We start from the raw sequence: 20,160 nt of genomic DNA, 5'->3' as shown, positions 1-20,160 counted from the left end.
TAATAGTAACACTTGACACTCACATTACCCTGGACTGTGCCTGCAGGGCAGGGAGTCTGTGTGGTCACCAACCGCCTCCTACACTCCTGTTCAGCCCTCCTCCCGCTTAGAGGCCATATTGATACAATCAGATAATAGGGCGCTCGGCCTCAGCAATTGTCAGAGCACCGGTCATGTTTAATCTGGGCTCCTTCAGGGACTGTCTCCTAGATTTATTTTCTTGGATTCCTATTACATGTGGAATTCCTTCCCTCATAGGAGACTTTCCTCAGTTAGGCCTTCCTGCTCCTTCTCTGGTCATGGTGAGCTTCACACTAGCAAAACTCATGTGTTATGACCCACAGTTATGCAAGGCTGCCTGAAACTATCGGAGCAAGAGAAGAGATACCTGTAACCATTGCTCTTAAAGGGACATGAAAGGGTATAATACTATCCAGGTCAAAGGCTTTTCTACCATAGTCTTCCCAAGTGACCCCTCAGAGCAGGGAGTGTCCAGTTGAGAGATGATGCCTCTCAGTCCCCAGACTCACAAGTTGGTGGAAAAAAATCTCCGGCCACGGGGCAGTGGTAACAGTGCAGGGAGGCTTATCCTGACTGAATCCATTTTTCCTCTGAACCCTGTGGTCATATTATCCAGGTTAAAATTTTTGCTGTGATCTGCACATAGACCAGCTAATGATAGGAATAACTAGATTATAATTCAACTTTGAAAAATAAATGATAATAGCCCAGTCCCCAAACTGTTTCCTAATGAAATAAGGAAGTGCACACACAAGTTATAGTCTCATAGTGAAGACTTGTAGGAACATTTTCTCCTAGATTACATCACCAACGGTCAGGTGCTGAAAATCAAACCAATTTCACACCCTTCTCACACTCTTGTTGGCTTCTAGGTGTCTGTGACTGTCAGTCATCCCTTGACCTCAATGTCCTCTTCTCTCCCACTTCCCTTAACACCGGAAAGATCCTGAAGTTCACACCACCTTCAGAAGTTTCTTTAGGTCACTTATTCCCATCTTCTGGGTTTGATGGTTTTCTGAATAAATCACTTTCCGTGCCCCAAAATGTGGTCTTTGAACATATTAGCTGTCATGTGGTGAGTGGTATGGTCTTTAATTCAGTTACTAGAGAAGCAGGAGGTTTGAGAATGTTCTATAAGCCTTTCCCAGGTCCTGCTGTGGCCACAGCCTGAGCCCCACCTGAGCTGCAGGTAAAGAGTCTGAATCCAGGGATTTAGAACATAGAAAGGACACTCCCACCCATTTTCAGGAAAAACATGGAGAAAAGGGAGTTGACATAGGGAATCCTAGATACAAAATAAATAAATAAATAAAAATAAAAAAATGGATTAGCAGAAAAGAGGACAACTGGGTCAGTTCTGAGGAACATGTACAGTTACACATTAGGGGAAGGGCAGACTCTAAACGTCAGATTTTCCAGTGCACTGACCCTGTCCCAGCTCCCACTGCTCCTAATCAGGAAATCCCACTGAGTGCTGTGCCCAGAACGTGAGTGAAGACACATCAGATTCCCCCAAAATTCCTCAGGGTCATTTTGGCCCCTAAAACGATTTTCTGATGTTTGTGCAGGTGGGAGAGAGTCCTTCCGATACCAAACCAACCAAACAACAACAATGTTTTGTATTTAGGGATTGTTGGGACAGGATTATAACTGTAGAGACATTCTCCAGAGGAAACTGTTATCTGGGGAGGAAGCCCCAGACCCTGGCAGGAAACAAGCTCTTAGTCTCCAGAGGTATCTGCCCTGGGCTGAGTCTGTGCTTTGTGGGTCCGGGGCATCCCCTGGTGGCCTCCTGTGCCCTCAGGAGGTTCTTGTCGGGGCTCACACTGCTGTCCCCGTGCTGTGTCCCTCGGGCAGTAATACATGGCCATGACCTCAGGTTTCAGGCTGTTCATTTGCAGATGGGTAACACTTTTGGAATCATCTCTTGAGATGGTGAATCTGCCTTTCACGGATGCGGCATATTCAGCTGTTCCACCATTAGCTTTGTTTCTAACAACAGCAACCCACTCCAGCCCCTTCCCTGGGGCCTGGCGGACTCAGTTCATGTAGTAATCACTGAAGGTGAATCCAGAGGCTGCACAGGAGAGTCTCCGGGACCCTCCAGGCTGGACCAAGCCTCCCCCAGACTCCACCAGCTTCACCTCACACTGGACATCTGCAAACACGGAGACACCTGGTCAGAAACCTCCACACACACCCTCTGTTCTTTCTCTCACATCCCCTCACACACTCTGAGTCTCCAGTTCTCCACGAATCAACTTGTAACAGAACAAGGAGGAGAAGCCACCTCAGCCCAGACTCCATGATGGGTCGTCTGTGTTCAGTTCTGAGCAGCGAGTGGGCAGACCTGGGAGCCCCGGGGCTGAGGCTCCTCTCCCAGAGCTGCAGGGTCAGGTCTGGGCTTGTTTTCATGAGCAGAGGGAGGCCCTATTTGCATGTCCTCCCGTGATATAAGAGGTCTGGGGTGGGATGCTGAGAGAGGGTCGGGTCACAGCCCATAGCAGGTCTGGGTGTTCTGAGGCAAATATTTGACCATTGTAGGATTTGGGAAGTTGTGATTGATTTTTATTAGATTGAGCTGTGATAGAAGTATAGCGTACCTGACATGTTTATTTCAAATATTTTTACTTTTTTTTTTTTTTTTTACAAAATCATAGATGTGTACAATAATGCTTTTATGCTGTGCAATGTACTGGTTTTATATTACAATTTGAAATAGTTACAATAAACTGGTTAACATGGCCTTCATCGCACTTTCTGAATTATTGTTGAAGATGTTTATAATCTATCTTTAGTAGATTTGACATTTACCCTTGTAAAGTGTGCCATACATGTGGTCTGACCCTACTTCCACCCATCCTCCACTCTCCCTTCCCCTCCCCCTCCTCTTTATCCTTCATCTTGGGCTGTAGTTGGGTTATAGTGTTCATATGGAAGTGTGGGTGATTATATATTGGTTTCATAGTAGAGCTGAGTGCATTGGATACTTTTTCTTCCATTCTTGGGATATTTTACTAAGAAGAATATGTTCCAGCTCCATCCATTTAAACGTAAAGGAGGTAAACTCTCCATCTATTTTAAGGCTGCATAATATTCCACCGTGTACATATACCACAATTTATTAATTCCTTCGTGGGTTGATTGGTACTTGGGCTTCTTCCATGACTTAGCAATAATGAATTGGGCTGAAATAAACATTCTGGTGCAAATATCTTTGTCATAAATGAGTTTTGGTCTTCTGGATATTTACTTAGTAGAGGAATTGGAACAGCAGGTCTATTTTAGATCCCTAAGTGATCTCCAAATTTCTTCCCAAAAGGAATGTATTAGTTTGCATTCCCACCAGCAGTGCAGAAGTGTTCACTTTTCTCCACATCCATGCAAACATTTATGGTTTTGGGATTTTTGTGACGTGGGCTAATCTTACTAAAAAGCTTCTGCACAGCCAAGACCACAGTACATAAAGCAAGCAGACATCCCTGAGAATGGGAAAGGATATTTGCAGGTTATGTCTCTGGCAGAGCTTTGATAATCAGAATCCACAGAGAACACAAATGTATTAGCAAGAAAAGAGCAAGTGATCCCATCTCATTGTGACAGGCACATGGCCTACAGACACATGAAAAAATGCTCATCATTCTTAATCATCAGAGAAATGCAAATCAAAACTATCTTGTAGATAAAAGTAGATATCATCTAACTCCAGTAAGAATATTTTTATGTTTAAAAGCAGTTTGATCCAGGTATAATTGGTCAACAAATATTGCCTCTGTTTAATAACATCTTGGTACTGATAACATTTATTTTTTTGCACATACAGAGGGAACACCATCTGGAATGTCAGATGTTTTCTATGTGCAGATGCACAGTTTCAAAGAGAGGCTCATATCGTCTTTCTGTGTTCAGAGCTCTCACCTGGGTGGAATGAGCCCCATATCTGGGCCTGTGCTTCTCATGCCTGGACCCAAATGCTCACTGAACCCAACCACCCCAGGACAGAGGGAGTGATTATACATGCAGACCCTCTTACTTTTATGGGAATATGGCTTGATGTCTATTCACTCCTGTTATTACCTCATGAGTGTGAAGAGAAGCAGAATTAAACAGGTGCATTTTCATGTATTGCAGACGTTTCTCATGTTATTATCTGTCTTTCCCTTTGTTCTTTTGGACAAAATTGTGCATTTGATTATTTTCAATCCCTTTACTGAGGAATTTAGGCACATTCTAAACATCACAGGAGTAAGGAGTAAAGGTTATGGAGGGAATCATGTGGCCCTGGGGACTTTCACTCACCTGCTCTCTGGGTCCAGGCTGGGGCTGGGCAGTGCTCTGAGCACCCTGGGCAGGCAGCCTCAGTGCCCCTTCGTTCATGCCTGGTGGCCCCTGTCACCTCTCTGTTTTATTCAAGTGGTTTTTCTGGGACAATCTAGTGGAAGGGAGGGTGTCTCCTGAATGTCTCGGTTCTTCTGAGGAAGCAGAGGCTGCAGCTGCCTCCACTCTCAGTCTTGCCGCTCCCTCCTCAGCCCCTCAGTACAACACTCAGACCATCTGCTTCCGTTGAACTTAATGTTTTTTTCTAAAATATATTTTCATGATTACTTATGTTCTCATTCCTGCTTAAATTATTATATTTCGAATTTCAAATTAATATGAGGTACAAATGGTTAGGTTACATTGTTTGTGTTTGTCAGGTGAGGTCTGAGCTGTAGCTGAGCCCTTCCCCAGGGGGTGTGCTGTGCACTTTTCCTTAACTCGACTGATTACAGATAGTTGACAGAGTAATAAAATGTAAGTAGAGGCCACAGCTTGGCATGTCCTTACCCCAAATATCCAGAGCACTGTGACTGATAATTAAACTATTTGGATTTCTCTGAAAATTCTATCTGCACTCCTAAACAAAACTTAAACTTTTCTTCATGTCAGCCTGATAACTTTAAGTAAGCTTACGCAGACCTAATAGGATAACAGGGATCCATGTATGACCTCGCTCAAGCATTAAAAGCTGCTGTCTAACTGCCAAGAGCCCCGTCTCCTCTTACAACTTCTTCTTTAAGGTCTCCCATTCAGTTCGCATTCTTTTTTATGCACAATAAGCTTTACAATTTTTAAATTTAATCCTGATTTTGTCTGCTGCACCCTGTGCATTTGGGCTCTTCTCACTGGGACATCAGGGAAATTGGGGGAGACCAGTCGACCCAGGCTGTTTGCTCACCACTGTCTGACCCCAAATCCAATGGGATCACCTGCGGTGCTGCCCTGGGGTGTCTCAGCATCATGCCACAAGCTGCATAAAGTGTGTGAGTTGTGAGAGGTGCCTGTGGATCAGCAGCCAGCTGTGCCCGACACCAGGCAGCCCATCCTGCAGCAGCACCTGAGCGCCCTGGAATCCTACCTGTGCATGACATATGGACTCAGCGGGGAGGCTGAGATGGGCTTCAGAGCACCCTAGTGTGACCTGCTCTGGGGTGTCCTCAGATGGGGAGATTTGAAAGTCACCAGGACATGGAGTGGTATTCAGAGCATTGTTCCTAAACATTTATTGCACCTCTTCTCTGTGCCTTGCGCAGAGCCAGGAGCTGGAAGAAAGAATCAGAGCTCTTACCTCTTAAAAATCAGGAACAGGGGACCAATTTCAGTGAGAATTTGATTGAATTTAATAAAGAACTGGATTGGGTCCAGGTAGAGGCCTCAGACAGTCACCTTCTGAGAATGGGTTTCTCTGAATCTAAGTTGCCTTGGACTCTGTTTTCTAGGGCACTGGAAATTTTTACATAAAAACATAACAAGTTCAGAACGTGTGTTTTTTAAAAAATGAGTGCGTTTGTTTAGGTCAATTTATAATTACAGTGGCCACAAAGGAACATGTTATTTGTGATAAATCTGTAAAATTATTTTTGGGACTCTTCTATATTTATGTATCTTTCTATGTTGGGGGGAGATAGACAGAGAGAGCATGAAGTTTTGATGCTATACAAAAAATAGAATGCACTTTTTAATTGTCATGCAGAGGCTTCTAATATAGTGAAACACACGAATATTTAATACACTGAAGGAGTTGTTTCAAAAAGCACATGGGAAATCTTGTCTTTAAATCCCTCTACTAGGCATCTACCCAGAAGAAAAGAAAATAATTTTATCTTAAGGACATTTGCACTAGACTGTTTATTGCAGCTCAATTTACAATTGCCAAGAAGTGAAAACAGCCTAAATGCCCATCAACTCAGGAATAGATCAACAAATTAAAAAAAGATCAGCCATTAAAAAGCGATGGTGACTTCACATCTTTTGTAATACCCTGGATGGAGTTGAAACACAATCCTCTTAGTAAGGTATCATAAGAATGGAAAAACATTTATCCAATGTATCAATACTATTATGAAGCCAGTAGACAATCTCACATACGCCCAGTTATTAGAAAAACCCATTTCAATTCAAATTTGGGGGTAATCAGGGAGGGGGAGGCGTTTGTTGTGCTCTCAATGAATGGGCATGGGGTGGGGTGTTTAGCACCCCTTTTGTGTGGAAGCCATAAAGAAAAGAGGGACTCCAACTGACAAAATAAAATATTTTGACTGGCTTGTTTGTATCCTCAGATTAACCTGAAATCAATTTACTTTTATAAAACAACAACAGCAAAAAAACCCCACAAATGTTTATAAAAAGCTTTAGTTACCTAGGAAAGTAACGTTACACCACTTACCAAAATAATTCCAATTTCTATTACATTCCTTACAAAAATCCCTCCACAGAATTAACTATTGAATGAAATCCTGTTGTATTACCGCCCTTTACTTTCCTGCATATAATTTCCCTTATCATTTTTAATATTTGTAATGGCTGCTGTCAAGTCTCAGCTTCTGATGTCCAACATCAGACCTCACTCATAGAAGGATTTTGTTACCTAGAATTTTTTTTTTTTTTTCTGATGCAAAAGCAAGAGTTAATTTATTCACAAGCTTGGGCTTGGGCTTCTCCACACCAGATGCAGCAGGAGAGCAGAGAAGCCCCGACCGCAGAGGGAAGACCAGTTTTTTTTTTTTTATTGTTGGGGATTCATTTAGGGTACAATAAGCCAGGTTACACTGATTGCAATTGTTAGGCAAAGTCCCTCTTGCAATAATGTCTTGCCCCCATAAAGTGTGACACACACCAAGGCCCCACCCCCCTCCCTCTGTCCCTCTTTCTGCTTTTCCTCCCCCCCATAACCTTAATTGTCATTAATTGTCCTCATATCAAAATTGAGTACATAGGATTCATGCTTCTCCATTCTTGTGATGCTTTACTAAGAATAATGTCTTCCACTTCCATCCAGGTTAATACGAAGGATGTAAAGTCTCCATTTTTTTAATAGCTGAATAGTATTCCATGGTATACATACATATACCAGAGCTTGTTAATCCATTCCTGGGTTGGTGGGCATTTAGGCTGTTTCCACATTTTGGCGATTGTAAATTGAGCTGCAATAAACAGTCTAGTACAAGTGTCCTTATGAAAAAGCCAACAATCCCATATATCAATGGGCAAGAGACATGAATAGAACCTTCTCTAAAGATGACAGATGAATGGCTAACAAACACATGAAAAAATGTTCGTCATCTCTATATATTAGAGAAATGCAAATCAAAACAACCCTGAGATATCATCTAACCCCAGTGAGAATGGCCCACATCACAAAATCTCAAAACTGCAGATGCTGGCGTGGATGTGGAGAGAAGGGAACACTTTTACACTGCTGGTGGGACTGCAAACTAGTACAACCTTTCTGGAAGGAAGTATGGAGAAACCTCAAAGCACTCAAGCTAGACCTCCCATTTGATCCTGTTACCTAGAATTTTTGCCTGTTCATTGGTAGGACTTTGTTTTTTTTTCTCTGAATATTTTATAACTTTTGCTAACACTAGAAAGTGAGATAACATATGTTAGCATCTCTGGATACCGACTTCCCCATCCCCTGCTCTGCCCTGGTGCTGTTGTCCACCTGTTCATGTGTTTGGACACTTGTCTTGTCTGATGTAGTGACACCTCTTTCTGCCATAGCCTGATGATCAGGATGTCACCATTAACAGAATCACCCATCAAGTCATTGTGGAGAAGCCCTTGGATAGATTATATGTCTTTGCTGTTGTGAATAGAATTGCAGTACACTTGTGAGTGTAATTTTGTAGTAATTATTTCTTTTCCTTTGCTTAGATATCCAGTAGAGGGTTGGCTGAATCAAATTCATAGTTCTATTTTTAGTTCATTTGGACATCTCAATATCAATTTCCATAGAGGTTGCACTCATGTGAGTTCTTTTCATCCATAACTTTGCCAATATCTGTTACTCTTTCTCTTCTGCATTTTAGATACTTGACTACTGGGAAGATAACTATCTCACTGCATTTGTTATTTGCATTTCTCAGAAAATAATTGTTGAACATATTCTCTTATGCTTGTTGAACATTTGCAAATCTTCTTTTGAAAAGACTTCATTTTAGAAACATCCACAAGGTTTTACCCAATGTGTCTTCAAAAAAAAAAAAGAAAAGAAAAGAAAAGAAAAGTGGAAAGAGAAAGTCTATTGATGTGTATAGCCTGTGTTCTATTGAGATTATTATTATCTTTTTGTTGTTAGTTGTTTGAGTTTCTTGTAAATTCTGGATATTAGCACCATGTATGATTAACAATCTGCAGATATTTTCTCCCATTCTGTGACTTGTCTGTTCACTATCATGATTATTTCTGTGGTTGTGCACGAGCTTTTTATCTTAAGTCTCATTTGTTCAGCTTTGCTGTGGTCACCTGTGCTTCTGAGGTCATAATCATGGATTCCTTGTCTCGATCAATGTGCAGAAGTGTTTTCTGTGGGTTTAGTTATAGTGTCTTCACAGTTTCAGGTCTTACATTGAATTCTTTAGTTTATCTATGGTTGACTTTTATATTTGGTGAGATACAGGTGTACATTTTCATTTTTCTGGATCTGGTGATCCAATTTTCCCAGAACCATCTATTGGAACACTGTCTCCATGGAAGAAACCCAAGTGCCCATCAACTCATGAATGGATTAACAAACCATGCTATATGTATACCATCAGTATACCTGAATAGTGCATGGAATACTATTCAGCCATGTAAAGTATGGAGACTTACACGTTTTGTATTTACCTGGATGAAGGTGAAACACATTCTTCTTAGTGAAGTATCATGAGAAAGGAAAAGCAAGAATCCAATGTACTCAATAGTAACATGAAAGCAACAGACAAAGAACTACATTCACAGATGTAGTAAAAATTCATGTATATTCAAGAGAGAGGGAAGAAGAAAAGAAGGAAACCAAAAATGGGAGGGTGGAGGTGTGTTTGTAAGTTCTCACCTAAGGGGCTCAGTGCAGGGTCTACATCACACTCCAGGGTGAAGGGCTCAACTACAACTTGAGCTTTAGCTTAGAAATGCAAACATTGTAACCTAAACATTTGTGCCATCATATTATCTGAAATTAAAAAAGAACATGATGCCTTTCCCTCAGTGTATGTTAGTATAGACATTGTCAATGATCATCTGTTGTAAGTATGTGAACTGTTCTGTGTCCTCTGTTCTGTTTGCTTGACCTACCTGCACGTTTTCATGCCAGGACTGTGCTCTTTAGTTAGTGGATTCTTGTGTTATCATTTGAAGTCAAACAATGTGGTGCTTCAAGCTTTCTTTTTTCCCCTTAGGATTGTTTTGGCTATTCGAGTCCCATTTTGGTTCTACATAAATGCTATAATTGAGTTTTATAATTCTGTGACAAATGATCTGGGCATTTTGGTAAAGATTGGATTTAATCTGTAGATTGCTATGGTTAGTATGGTGGTTTTAGCTAGATTAATTCTTCCAATCTATGATCATAGGATATTTCTATATATGTCCATGTAACCTAGCATTCCTTTCATCCTTGTTCTGTTGTTCTCCTTGCAGACTTCTTTCCCCTTATTGGTGAGTGTACTTCTAAGTTTTGCATCTTTGGTAGCTTTAGTTAATGTGGTTTTAGGACAGAACTGCTGCATGGAAATGCTACTGATGCTACTCACTTGTGTCCATGATTTTGTATTTTGAAAATATCCTGTATTCATTGATTATTTCTGAGAACTTTTTTGCAGAATCTGTTGGATTTTTTAGGTATAGGATTTTATCATCAGCAAAGAAGGGAAATTTACTTTTCTTTCTTTTTGCCAATTGGGATCTTTATATTTCTTTCTCTATCCTAATTGTTCTGGCTAGAATGTTCAGTCCTACACTGAATAAAAGTTTTCAACGTGGGTATTCTTGTTTGTTCCAGTTCATGTAAGGAGGGATTTCAACTTCCCATTTTGTATGGTCTTATCTGTGGGTCTGTCATATTTAGCTTTTATTGTTTGGAGGTATGTTCCTTTCATGTCTAGCATGTTGAGGCTTTTAACTAAGAAGCAATGTTGAGTTTCAACAATGTCTTTGAGTGTCTATGAAATTATCATATTACTTTTCTTTAGTTATGCTTATGTGGGAAATCACATTTACTGCTTTGTGAATGATGAACCATCATTGTATCTTTCACATAAAACCTGGTTTAATGTTGTGCCTTATCTTGTAGATGTGGCTTTGGACTTGGTTAAGTTATGTTGAGAACTTTTACATTTCAGTCAATCATGAATGTTTTCTTATATTTTTGTTGTTGTTGTTGTTCTGCCTTTACCAGGGTTTGGTATCAGGGTGAGCCTTTTCTTGTATCATAATTGAGGGAGAATTCCTTCCTAAATGTTGAAACTATTTCAAGACAATTGGTATTATTTGTTGTTTCTAATGTGTCATAAAACTCATCTGTGAATTCACTTATTTCTGAGATTTGCTTGGTTGGGAGACTCACTTTTATGGAAGGCATCATGCTACTCATACTTGGTGTGGTAGAATTTTCTTTTCTTTTTTCTTTTTCTTTCTTTTTTTTTTTTTTTTTTTGAGACAGAATCTCACTCTGTCACCCTGGGTAGAGTGTTGTGGTATCACAGCTTACAGAAGCCTCAGATTCTTAAGTCCAAGAGATCTTTTTCCCTCAGCCTCCCTAGTAGCTGAGACTAGTGACACAACTACGACACCTGACTGTTTTTAGGGATGGGGTCTCACTCTTGCTCACACTGTACTCAAACTCCTGAGCTCAAGTAATCAGCCCACCTTTGCCTCCTAGAGTGCTAGGATTACAGGCATGAGCCTGTCTCTTACTCTTGTTCAATCTTTAGAGGTTCTATTTAGTATGTTTACAGAACCATATTACTCACAGTTTTCTCCTTTCCTTTAGAAAATCAGGAATAAAGCTGACATTATGAATGTATCAGTGTGGAAAACTGAGAAAATAAAACTCCTTATGGAATAAACTTTTGAATGAGCCAAGGCTGGAGCTTCTCACATCCAGGTTTCTTATTTTATTAGGTTATTATTTTTCTCACTTTTTATTCAATTCCTATTGTTTGCCTTACTTTTTGCTAAATTAGCTATAAATGATATCCTAGAGGCAATACAATAAAAAATAACTGGTTGTCAAGTAAGAGTGAGTCTCAGGAGAGGTGAGTCACAGTGTGATTGACAGGCGACATAGCTTATTGCTAAGTGTGGGCCCAGTTATTTTAGCTACATCAGGGAAAGTTTGCTTAGATTTTAGATAAGATTCCTACCGAAGTCCCAGGGTAATATTATTTATCTACTACTCATACCTCAATAGTACAATTGAAGGTTAATAACCTGTAGTTCATGTCACTAAGCAAATTTTCCATTGGAACATGGTCCCCTACCAGATGAAAAATCAACCCACATTGCACAAGTCAATTAAACTTCATGGAGCTTGTCAATTGGCCCAGAACAGATTAAATTCACAAGTGTTTGGAATAGCAAGTGAATTTGGGATGCTTTGAAAACAAAAGTGTTTCTCACAATTTCTAGTAACATGAATAACAAGCTGAGAATGATTTAAATAAACATTTAAATCCTAGAGTCATGATATAACCTTGGAAATTATCCAAAAAAATAGCATGAGAGCTAAGCAAATGTTGTACCAGATCATTACATAGGGAAAGCAGCCTCAACCTAGGTTATATCTCATCTAAATCTGTAAGACAGTACCGTTACTCATATGACACAGCAGTGATCCATATTAAATCTTCTAAAATGTCGATCAAATTGCCATTATTAGATTCAAGATTTCACAATTTGAAACCCTGTTTGAACTCCCTTGGGCAAGGGCTTTGCCATTAGCACTTGTGGTGTCATATTGCACTCACTCAAGGACATGTCAGTTATTACCCTAAGGCTTGGTATCTGTACAGATCATACACTTAGACTTTTTCACAAATAGTAGCATTTTAGATATTATATGCAGGACAAAAAGTCTTGAAACTAGTATATGTGTTATACACACTCCTATCACCAACTGAGTCAGGCTACATTTTTACTACATCTTTCTAAAATTCTGTCATGTTCAAGCAAGTAGTAGTGTGTACTGGAGGGGACATCAGGTGAACACTACACCAGAGCCACACTGGACAAATATAATTAAGGACTGTGAAGAAATCATCATAGTAGTGAAATTCCAATGAGGCAGTTCTTGGGTTCGTATTTGACAACTAAAGAATCAATAGAGAATTCTAGTCTCTTGGAAGTCTCCTCTGATAAAGGATGGAAACCTGAGAATTCTCACAGAAACTGAGAAGCTTCTGGTGTTTTGAAGCAGACAGCAGACCCAAGACCTTCAGAATAAGCTGATAATCATGAGCAGTGAGAAGCTTCCACCTACCATAGACTGAGCCCTGTGTCTAATTCATCACCCACTCATTCTCATTATTATTTGCTCATACTAATAAAATATCTTCACTATCTCTGCATACATGATTTCTGTCTATCCATCATTGTCTTTTATCTGATTCTGAAACTTGTTTTTCAAAAAGTTGTTGAATGGAATAAGAAGTGAGAATCTCTTAGTTGATGTCTGTCTGCCGAAAATCTTCAGGGTCATCCCTTCCCCTTCCTTATTTGCCAAACTCAAGGGAATTTTAGTCATGATTCACAGGTGCTGAATCACAAGATATCAATGTGTGGTCCAACCCCCACAAGACCTTTCCTGTTAATGGGAGCCCCATCTGAGCCACCACAGAGCCCTTATGAAAACCATGAGCCAGTCTCCATTTCTTCTCTATCAAGCCACTTTTGGCTTTCTTGAGAGACCTTCCCTGCTCTCAGCAGACATCTCAATACTGGACATAATAAAGCTTTCTGTGTTCACCGTGTGTGTGTGTGTGTGTGTGTGTGTGTGTGTGTGTGTGTGTACTGGAGGCTTGGTATCTGGACAAGCCTCCAGTTTGATGAGCAGAGCCAACATCCACACTAAGCTTTGGTTGGGGCCTCTCTGACCTTGAGTCATGTCCACTACAATTGATTGTCCTGAGCTTGTTCCTTAGACCTTGAACACCATGGGGGTCTTCTTTCTTTTCCTGAGAAATAGTGTGATTCCCTAGGACCCTGGTAACTATTAGGGTTTTATCCCGCTTTTTGACTAGAAGGAAATTTATGTTCCGGGTTCTATGCTTCATAGTGGGATCCAAGGAAGAATCTGTATTATTATCTTTGGTGACTTATTCAGAAATGTTGCTAATTAAGGTACATTTGGGGACATGATAATGTAACTGCAAGCCTATCTGTGTCTTTCGTGTGCTGGAGACATTTTTTTCTTACTACCAGAAACATATCTAAATCAGAGACTTTGGAGGGAAGCTCGGAACCATGGATCCACAGTTGTTGTGGTAACTGTTCTACAGAGAGAAAGCCACGACTGTACTGAATCCAGGGCTGAGTCCACAGGCACCTGCCCTGGGTATCTCCTCGCCTGTGTCCCGGGCGCCCCCTGGCGGCCGCGCCCCGCAGGAGGTTTGTGTCTGGGCTCTCACTGCAGTTCCATGGCTGTGTCCCTAGCGCAGAAATACATGGCGGTGTCCTCGGCCTTCAGGCTGCTCCATCGCAGGAAAGCGGTGTTGATGGAGTTGTCGGTGGAGATGGTGACGTGGCCTTGGAAGGCCGGGCTGTACCTGGTATCAGAATCACCAGGATAGATGCTCCCCACCCACTCCAGGCCCTTCCCGGGCTTCTGGCGCACCCAGCTCATCCAGTAGCTTGTGAAGCTGTATCCAGACGCCTTGCAGGAGATGGTCAGAGACTCCCCGGGCCGTCTCACCTCTGCCCCAGACTGCGCCAGCTGTACCTGGGAACAGACGCCTGTAGTGGGAGAAGCAGGACTGAGATCAGGGCCCCTCCTGCCAACCCCTGTGACCCCAGATCTCTAGCCAGGACTGACCTGGGAGAACAGCCAGGAGGAGGGTGAGGACGACAGCAGACCCCATCCTGGAGCATAGAGAGGGCTGCACTGAGGATCCAGCGGGCAGTGTGGGAGGCCCACACTCCAGGGAGTTTAAAGGGGGTGTCCCTCACTTGAGTTTGCATATTTACACCCTGCCCCACAACAGAGACTGTGCCAGTGGTAATAGCCCAGCACCCCAAAGGCAGCTCCTGGGCTGATGTGCACATCAGAGCAGGTGCACAAATATCTCAATAATCTCTCTCAGCCTCCCTCATATTCTACTCCAGGTACACACAGGACTCAGGCCAGGGCTCCTTCCTGCCCACCCTTGTCTGTGATCCTGTGGGGGAAGTTGTTGGAATATAACTAGACTCACATGATAAAGAAAGAAAAGAAAAATTAACAAGAAAACAGGAGTAGAGCCTGGGGAGACTGTGAAGTGAGGATTTCATGCACAGGCGCCTGCTCACAAGAACTGTCACTAGGACTTGGCCTCACCACCTGCCCTTTGCACACATGTGTGAACATGGTCTGGGCACCCAGGTGGGGCAGAGGACGATTGCCATAGCCCTTCAGCAATCCTCATCTTGTGTGATTTGCCATACCTTTGCTAATGACACTCAGGGCAAGTTTGTAAAAGCCATTTTGCCTTCTGCATTTCCACATTCCTACACATACAGTAAGTAGGGAACATGTGGTCAGGTCTGTCAGTGTCAACAGCCTTGAAGGGAACACACTGCTCCACCCACGACCAGTAGTGCTGTTTTCTGACATGCATGTCAACCCCACCACTGTCTTCTTCAGCCATTTCTTTCTCCATTAACCACTGAAGTACGTCCACCTTGTTGGCATGAGGGTCCTGCTTCTCCCCTGTGTCTGTTCCATGCTCTTTTGAATCAGTCTCATTTCCTTAGTGTCTCTAAGGCCCAAAGGGGAATCTGTTGGAAAACAACACTGTATATATCCAAAGATATTTTGCACAGTAAGTAAGGGGTCCTGCAGTGCAGAACCAAAAGGACCCCCTTCTTCACAGCATGTTCCACATCCTGGGAAAGGTGCATGTTATGTGGTGAACATCCTCACCTTCATGAAGCCAGAGCACCAGGCCTTGGGTAATGAGCCAGTGTCTTCATCTGGAGAGTCCACTTTTCTCACATGACAAACAGACTGTCCTCTCCTATGGAGGTTCCTCATCCCATCAGAAACAGTCTGCTGTGTTTTAGGATCACCTGCTTCCATGTGTGACTGTCCTGTTGTAAGATGTGGATCCAGCATCCACCCAAAATGGTATAAAATTCATGTCACAATGTGATACACCTCTCTCTTGCTACTGCCTGGATTTAGTAGTTTAAAGGGTTTTCCTCTCCACCCCTAGACCATGTCCACCTTCTTTGACACTGTGGTTTGTGCTTTGAGGAAAATTGTTCATATTGATTATAAATCAATCTTGTAGCCACAGCTTAGCATGCAGAGGGCCAGGACTGGGTGCAGCAGTTTTTGCTCTTTTCAGTTATTACCTGTACACACACATTTCTGAACTGTCTCAGTGTTCATGAAATGAACCTCTAGAGTGTGACTGTACTATTCCCAACTCCCACGATAACATTTACCCCCAACAAGTTACTTGGAGCACCTGCTGTCTCACTCCACGTGATGCTGCAGGCATCAGCAGTCAGAGGCTCATCTCCACCACCTTTTCATCCCTTGCTTTGCTAAACTATGCTTTAGCCATGCATCAACATGGCAGGGTTCTTCAGACAATCCCTACTTCTGATGTAATCATATAGAGTCTGCCAAGACCATCCTAGGTCTCTCTGAGCAATATAAACACAGGTCTTAGAATAAGATACTGCACTCCTGGTCATTTATTACAGAAATGATACAAATGAAAATCAGCAAAGGCACATAGAGCAATTTCCAGGGTCACCAGGTACCAGCTCCGAGGGGTCCTCTCCCCAACTGACCTCCTGTGCACCTTACGTTCTACCAGCAGTGATGTCTGACCACACGTGTGAGGGGTTGTCCTGCAGGGAAGCTCTCCTGAGCCTTGGTGCCCTGCTCTGCTCACTGGGGTCAGACACAGGTTTGTAGCACCTGCACATCTGATTCCCAAAACTCAGAAATCAGACCATGGAGCATAAACAGGCATTCACCAGAAATCAGCATGTGATCAACTAGTATGTTGTATTCATTCCCCAAACAGATCAAAAAGTAAGTTAATTGATAACAATAATGGGACTGTGAGGAGACCTTGGGAGGTGGTAGATATATCTAGGTCTTAAAGTTGGTTTTAGTTTCAAGGGTATATGCATACACCCAAACTTAGTGAGTTCTGCAAGTAATTTACTGGGGAGTGTTTACACAGACAGCATGTCTCATTAATGTGGTTTTAAAATGCTGCTATCAGGAGATGAGTTAAAAAGATCAGAGCCCATCTCTCTGGGCTTACCATGGATTAGTTGTAGGAATAGATTTCTTTCAGGAATGCATACAGTTCGGGCAACCCACACCTGTTGAGTTAACACTTTCCTGTGCAGAAGTTCAGGTAAGATGACAAAGGCTGTTAGAATGAAGATATGACTTGGAAGAAAAGAAAATGAAGAGGGGTTGAAGGTAAGATTTTATGTTGGGGTAAAATGTCTGGGCCGTGATCTGAGAGACCGTGAATGAACTGGAAGGCAGCCAGAGGCAGGAGGTTAAACAGGGCAGGGGCATGTTCCAGGAGCCAAAGCTGCAGGTGCCACATTGGACGGTGTGGGCAGAGGCAGTGTGGGCTGCAGTGGAATAGGAGAGTTTTCAGCTTGTGGACTCAGGACAGAGAAGAAAGAAGCACATTCCCCAAGAGAGCAGATGCAGAATTTAGGTTTGATAAGTCTCCTTTCTAGGCTTCCATCCAAATGTCAGAGAGAAATTTAAGCGACTTTCTACCTTGAAAGAAATGATTGAATGGCAGAGTGAGGAGGAAGAGTGGTGTCCCTACCAGAGGACAGTCTGGACCTCACAGCAGCCCTCCTCCCCTCACACCACCCTGTTTCTTGTCCCATCCACATGGGTGGCAGATCTTATCCAGGTCATGAGGGGGAACCACATCAAGTCCACAGAACCCTCAGAAAACCACGTTACAGGTTTCACTGAGCCTGAGAATAACATGGTGTGAAAACATGGGCTCACTCAAGTTCACATTGATGTACTCATGATCCTTTAGGGAAATGAGATCAATAAATGAAATAGAGAATGTAAAACATTAGAAATAGCAACACAGCCCTGAATGTTTTTTTTTTTTTTTCCTTTTGGAAAGTTAAAAATGAGAAACACTAAGGTAGAGTGTTTCTAGAAAAAGGAGAGACAACTCAAAAAAGAAATGTAAGAAAGTAAAGAGAAAACATTACAAGTGACACCAGCAGAATACAAAAGGAATGAAAGATGATGGATCTGACATTGTCCAAAGTTGTCTCATTCTTCCCAGGTCACAGTTCCATTCCCTGTCTCAGGACCTACCAACTGAGCTGAGAATATAGCTGCTGGTGTTCAGGACAACACACAGAAATTTCCAAACGCACATATTTTGGTAAGAATAGGAAACCCACTTTTGTCCTATGTGTGAGTTTCCCAGAAAAATTCGATAGATTTTGAGGCTAGATTCAGGTGAATATATGGCAACACTTTTCTTTCCCCAAAAGAGGTGTCAGGGGGCGGGGGATTGGGTTATCACCTGCATCTCTGAGGAAGGTAATGTTCAGAATGAATTTCAAGTGTCCTGATTCTCAGCCCCACAATCAGACCTGAGTCATCGTCAGCAGAGGGGGCAGCACATGGGGCAGCACCTGATATATGGAGTAATGTTTGAGGTCTCTGCAGGCTCAGATGGGGGCATAGCCAGCTCCCAAGTCAGACTCAGCAGTCAGGGAAGTCCCTGCTCTTTCTCTGGGTCAGGGTAGGAGTTGTCTCTGGAGATGATGAAATGTACTGTTCAAGATCTCTGCACATGGGCAGAAACCAATGGCTATGAGAACCAATTCATCTCACAGTACATTGAACAATCCCTCATGTCAGTGGAGTCACTGACCAGGAGAAACTTAAGGAAAAATGCATCTGAGGTGAATGTGGAAATTATAATTGTTTGCAGAGTACATTCTTGCTTTTACATATTTATATGTTGCTTGAGAGGCTCACATAAAGCCATGTTTTGTTTTATTAAAGTCCATGAACAGTGAGTGGTCATGATAATTCACCTTCCATCCCTCCAACTACCGGGAGCACCACAGACCAGACACCTGGCTGTCACCCTTGTCATCCAACACCGGGTTTGTGCTAAAGACCCACGTCGTGTGGGCTGGTTCCAGGTGATGATCCAGCTGGGTAGTGATCCTAATAACAGTCATTCTGGGAGATGCTGTGGGCCTGTCAAGGGCAACTTTGGATCAGGGAGGCACCAGTGGCTGTCTGCACTTTGCTGGCATTACAGTGTAGTCATGATTTCCACTCCCCTCTCCCCTCTCCCCTTCACTTGATGTCAGACGTGCACCCTGATCTGACATTTCCCCCAACCTCACCTGGCTCCTGTGAATTTTTCTGCCTCCACAATTATAAGTGTCTCTGGGTCATAAGAGAATGATGTCTCCTATTTTAAGAATTATTCAAGTTTATGGACTATACTGGTAAGAATACAGTTGTAAATCTTGTGACTCCGCTGGGAGGCTCGCAGGGGAAACACTATGATGCAGAGGGAGTCCCAGAGCTGGAGAGAAAACCAGGGCTGAGCACACCCTGCACCTGCCCTGGGTTACTCCACACATGTGTCCCGGGCGCCGCCTGGCCACCGCGCCCCACAGGAGGTTCGTGTCTGGGCTCACACTGCTGTCCCCTCTGTGTCCCTTGCATTTTAAAACAATTCTGTGTCCTCAGGCCCTAGTCTGCTCATCTGCAGATGCAGAGTGTTCTAGCTGTTCTCTCTGGAGATGGTGAATCAACCCTCCACGGAGTCCACGTAGTATGTATTACTCCCATTACCCCTGATGCTTGAGACCCACGCCAGTCCCTTCCCTGCGGCCTGGCGGACTCAGTGCATCCAGCTGCTGCTGAAGGTGTATCTAGAGGCTGCACAGGAGAGTCTCAGGGACCCCCCAGGCTTGACCAAGCCACTCCCAGACTCCACCAGCTGCACCTCACACTGGACACCTGTAAACACAGACACACCTGGTCAGATACTTCCACACACACCCTCTGTTCTCTCTCTCACATCCCCTCACACACTCCGAGTCTCCAGTCTCTACAAATCACCTTGTAACGGAGCAACGAGGAGAAGCCAGCTCAGTCCGGACTCCATGGTGCGTCGTCTGTGTTCAGTCCTGAGCAGCGAGTGGGAAGACCTGGGAGTCCCGGGGCTGGGGCTCCTCTCCCAGAGCTACAGGGTCAGGGCTGGGCTGGTTTTCATGAGCAGGGGTAGGTCCTATTTGCATGTGCTCCTGGTATATAGGAGGTCTGGGGTGGGCTCTGGAACTTGGCCCCAGAACTATTTGAGTTGTCTGTAATGATTAGTGATAAAGATAGAATTTGGTGAACTGTGGTTTGTTTTTATTAAATTGTTATGTGATAAACAATTAAAAAAATTTCTTACATCATCCATACATGTGTACACATGAAGATGGATCATGCTATTTAGATGCTCATTTTTCCCCATTTCTCAAATGTAAAAGTAAACCTGGAAACAGGAAGGGGCTCAGAGTTGTGTCCAGGAGCTTCTGTCTGGCGAGAGTCTCTGTGCTCCACTGCACTGGACAAACCTGACTAATAAATTTACTCCA

General features: G+C 42.9%; 2 gene segments (V, D, J or C); both read right to left on the bottom strand.

Annotated features, from left to right (window-relative positions):
* Window positions 1-19,697, bottom strand: part of LOC128587758 (immunoglobulin heavy constant mu-like) — a 358,544-nt gene extending 338,847 nt beyond the window's left edge. Inside the window, 1 exon segment of the C gene segment in view lies at window positions 19,637-19,697. Within this exon segment, the coding sequence occupies window positions 19,637-19,682 (46 nt within the window).
* LOC128587773 (immunoglobulin heavy variable 5-51-like) lies at window positions 13,946-14,470 on the bottom strand. The segment is given in 2 exon segments: window positions 13,946-14,274; window positions 14,354-14,470. Coding segments are annotated over 2 exon segments (375 nt in total).
* Window positions 19,698-20,160: the final 463 nt, after the last annotated feature.

The sequence above is a fragment of the Nycticebus coucang genome, chromosome 6 (assembly GCF_027406575.1).
Source record: "Nycticebus coucang isolate mNycCou1 chromosome 6, mNycCou1.pri, whole genome shotgun sequence".
In the NCBI taxonomy this organism is placed as follows: domain Eukaryota; kingdom Metazoa; phylum Chordata; class Mammalia; order Primates; family Lorisidae; genus Nycticebus; species Nycticebus coucang.
This window is presented reverse-complemented; position numbering and strand designations above follow the sequence as displayed.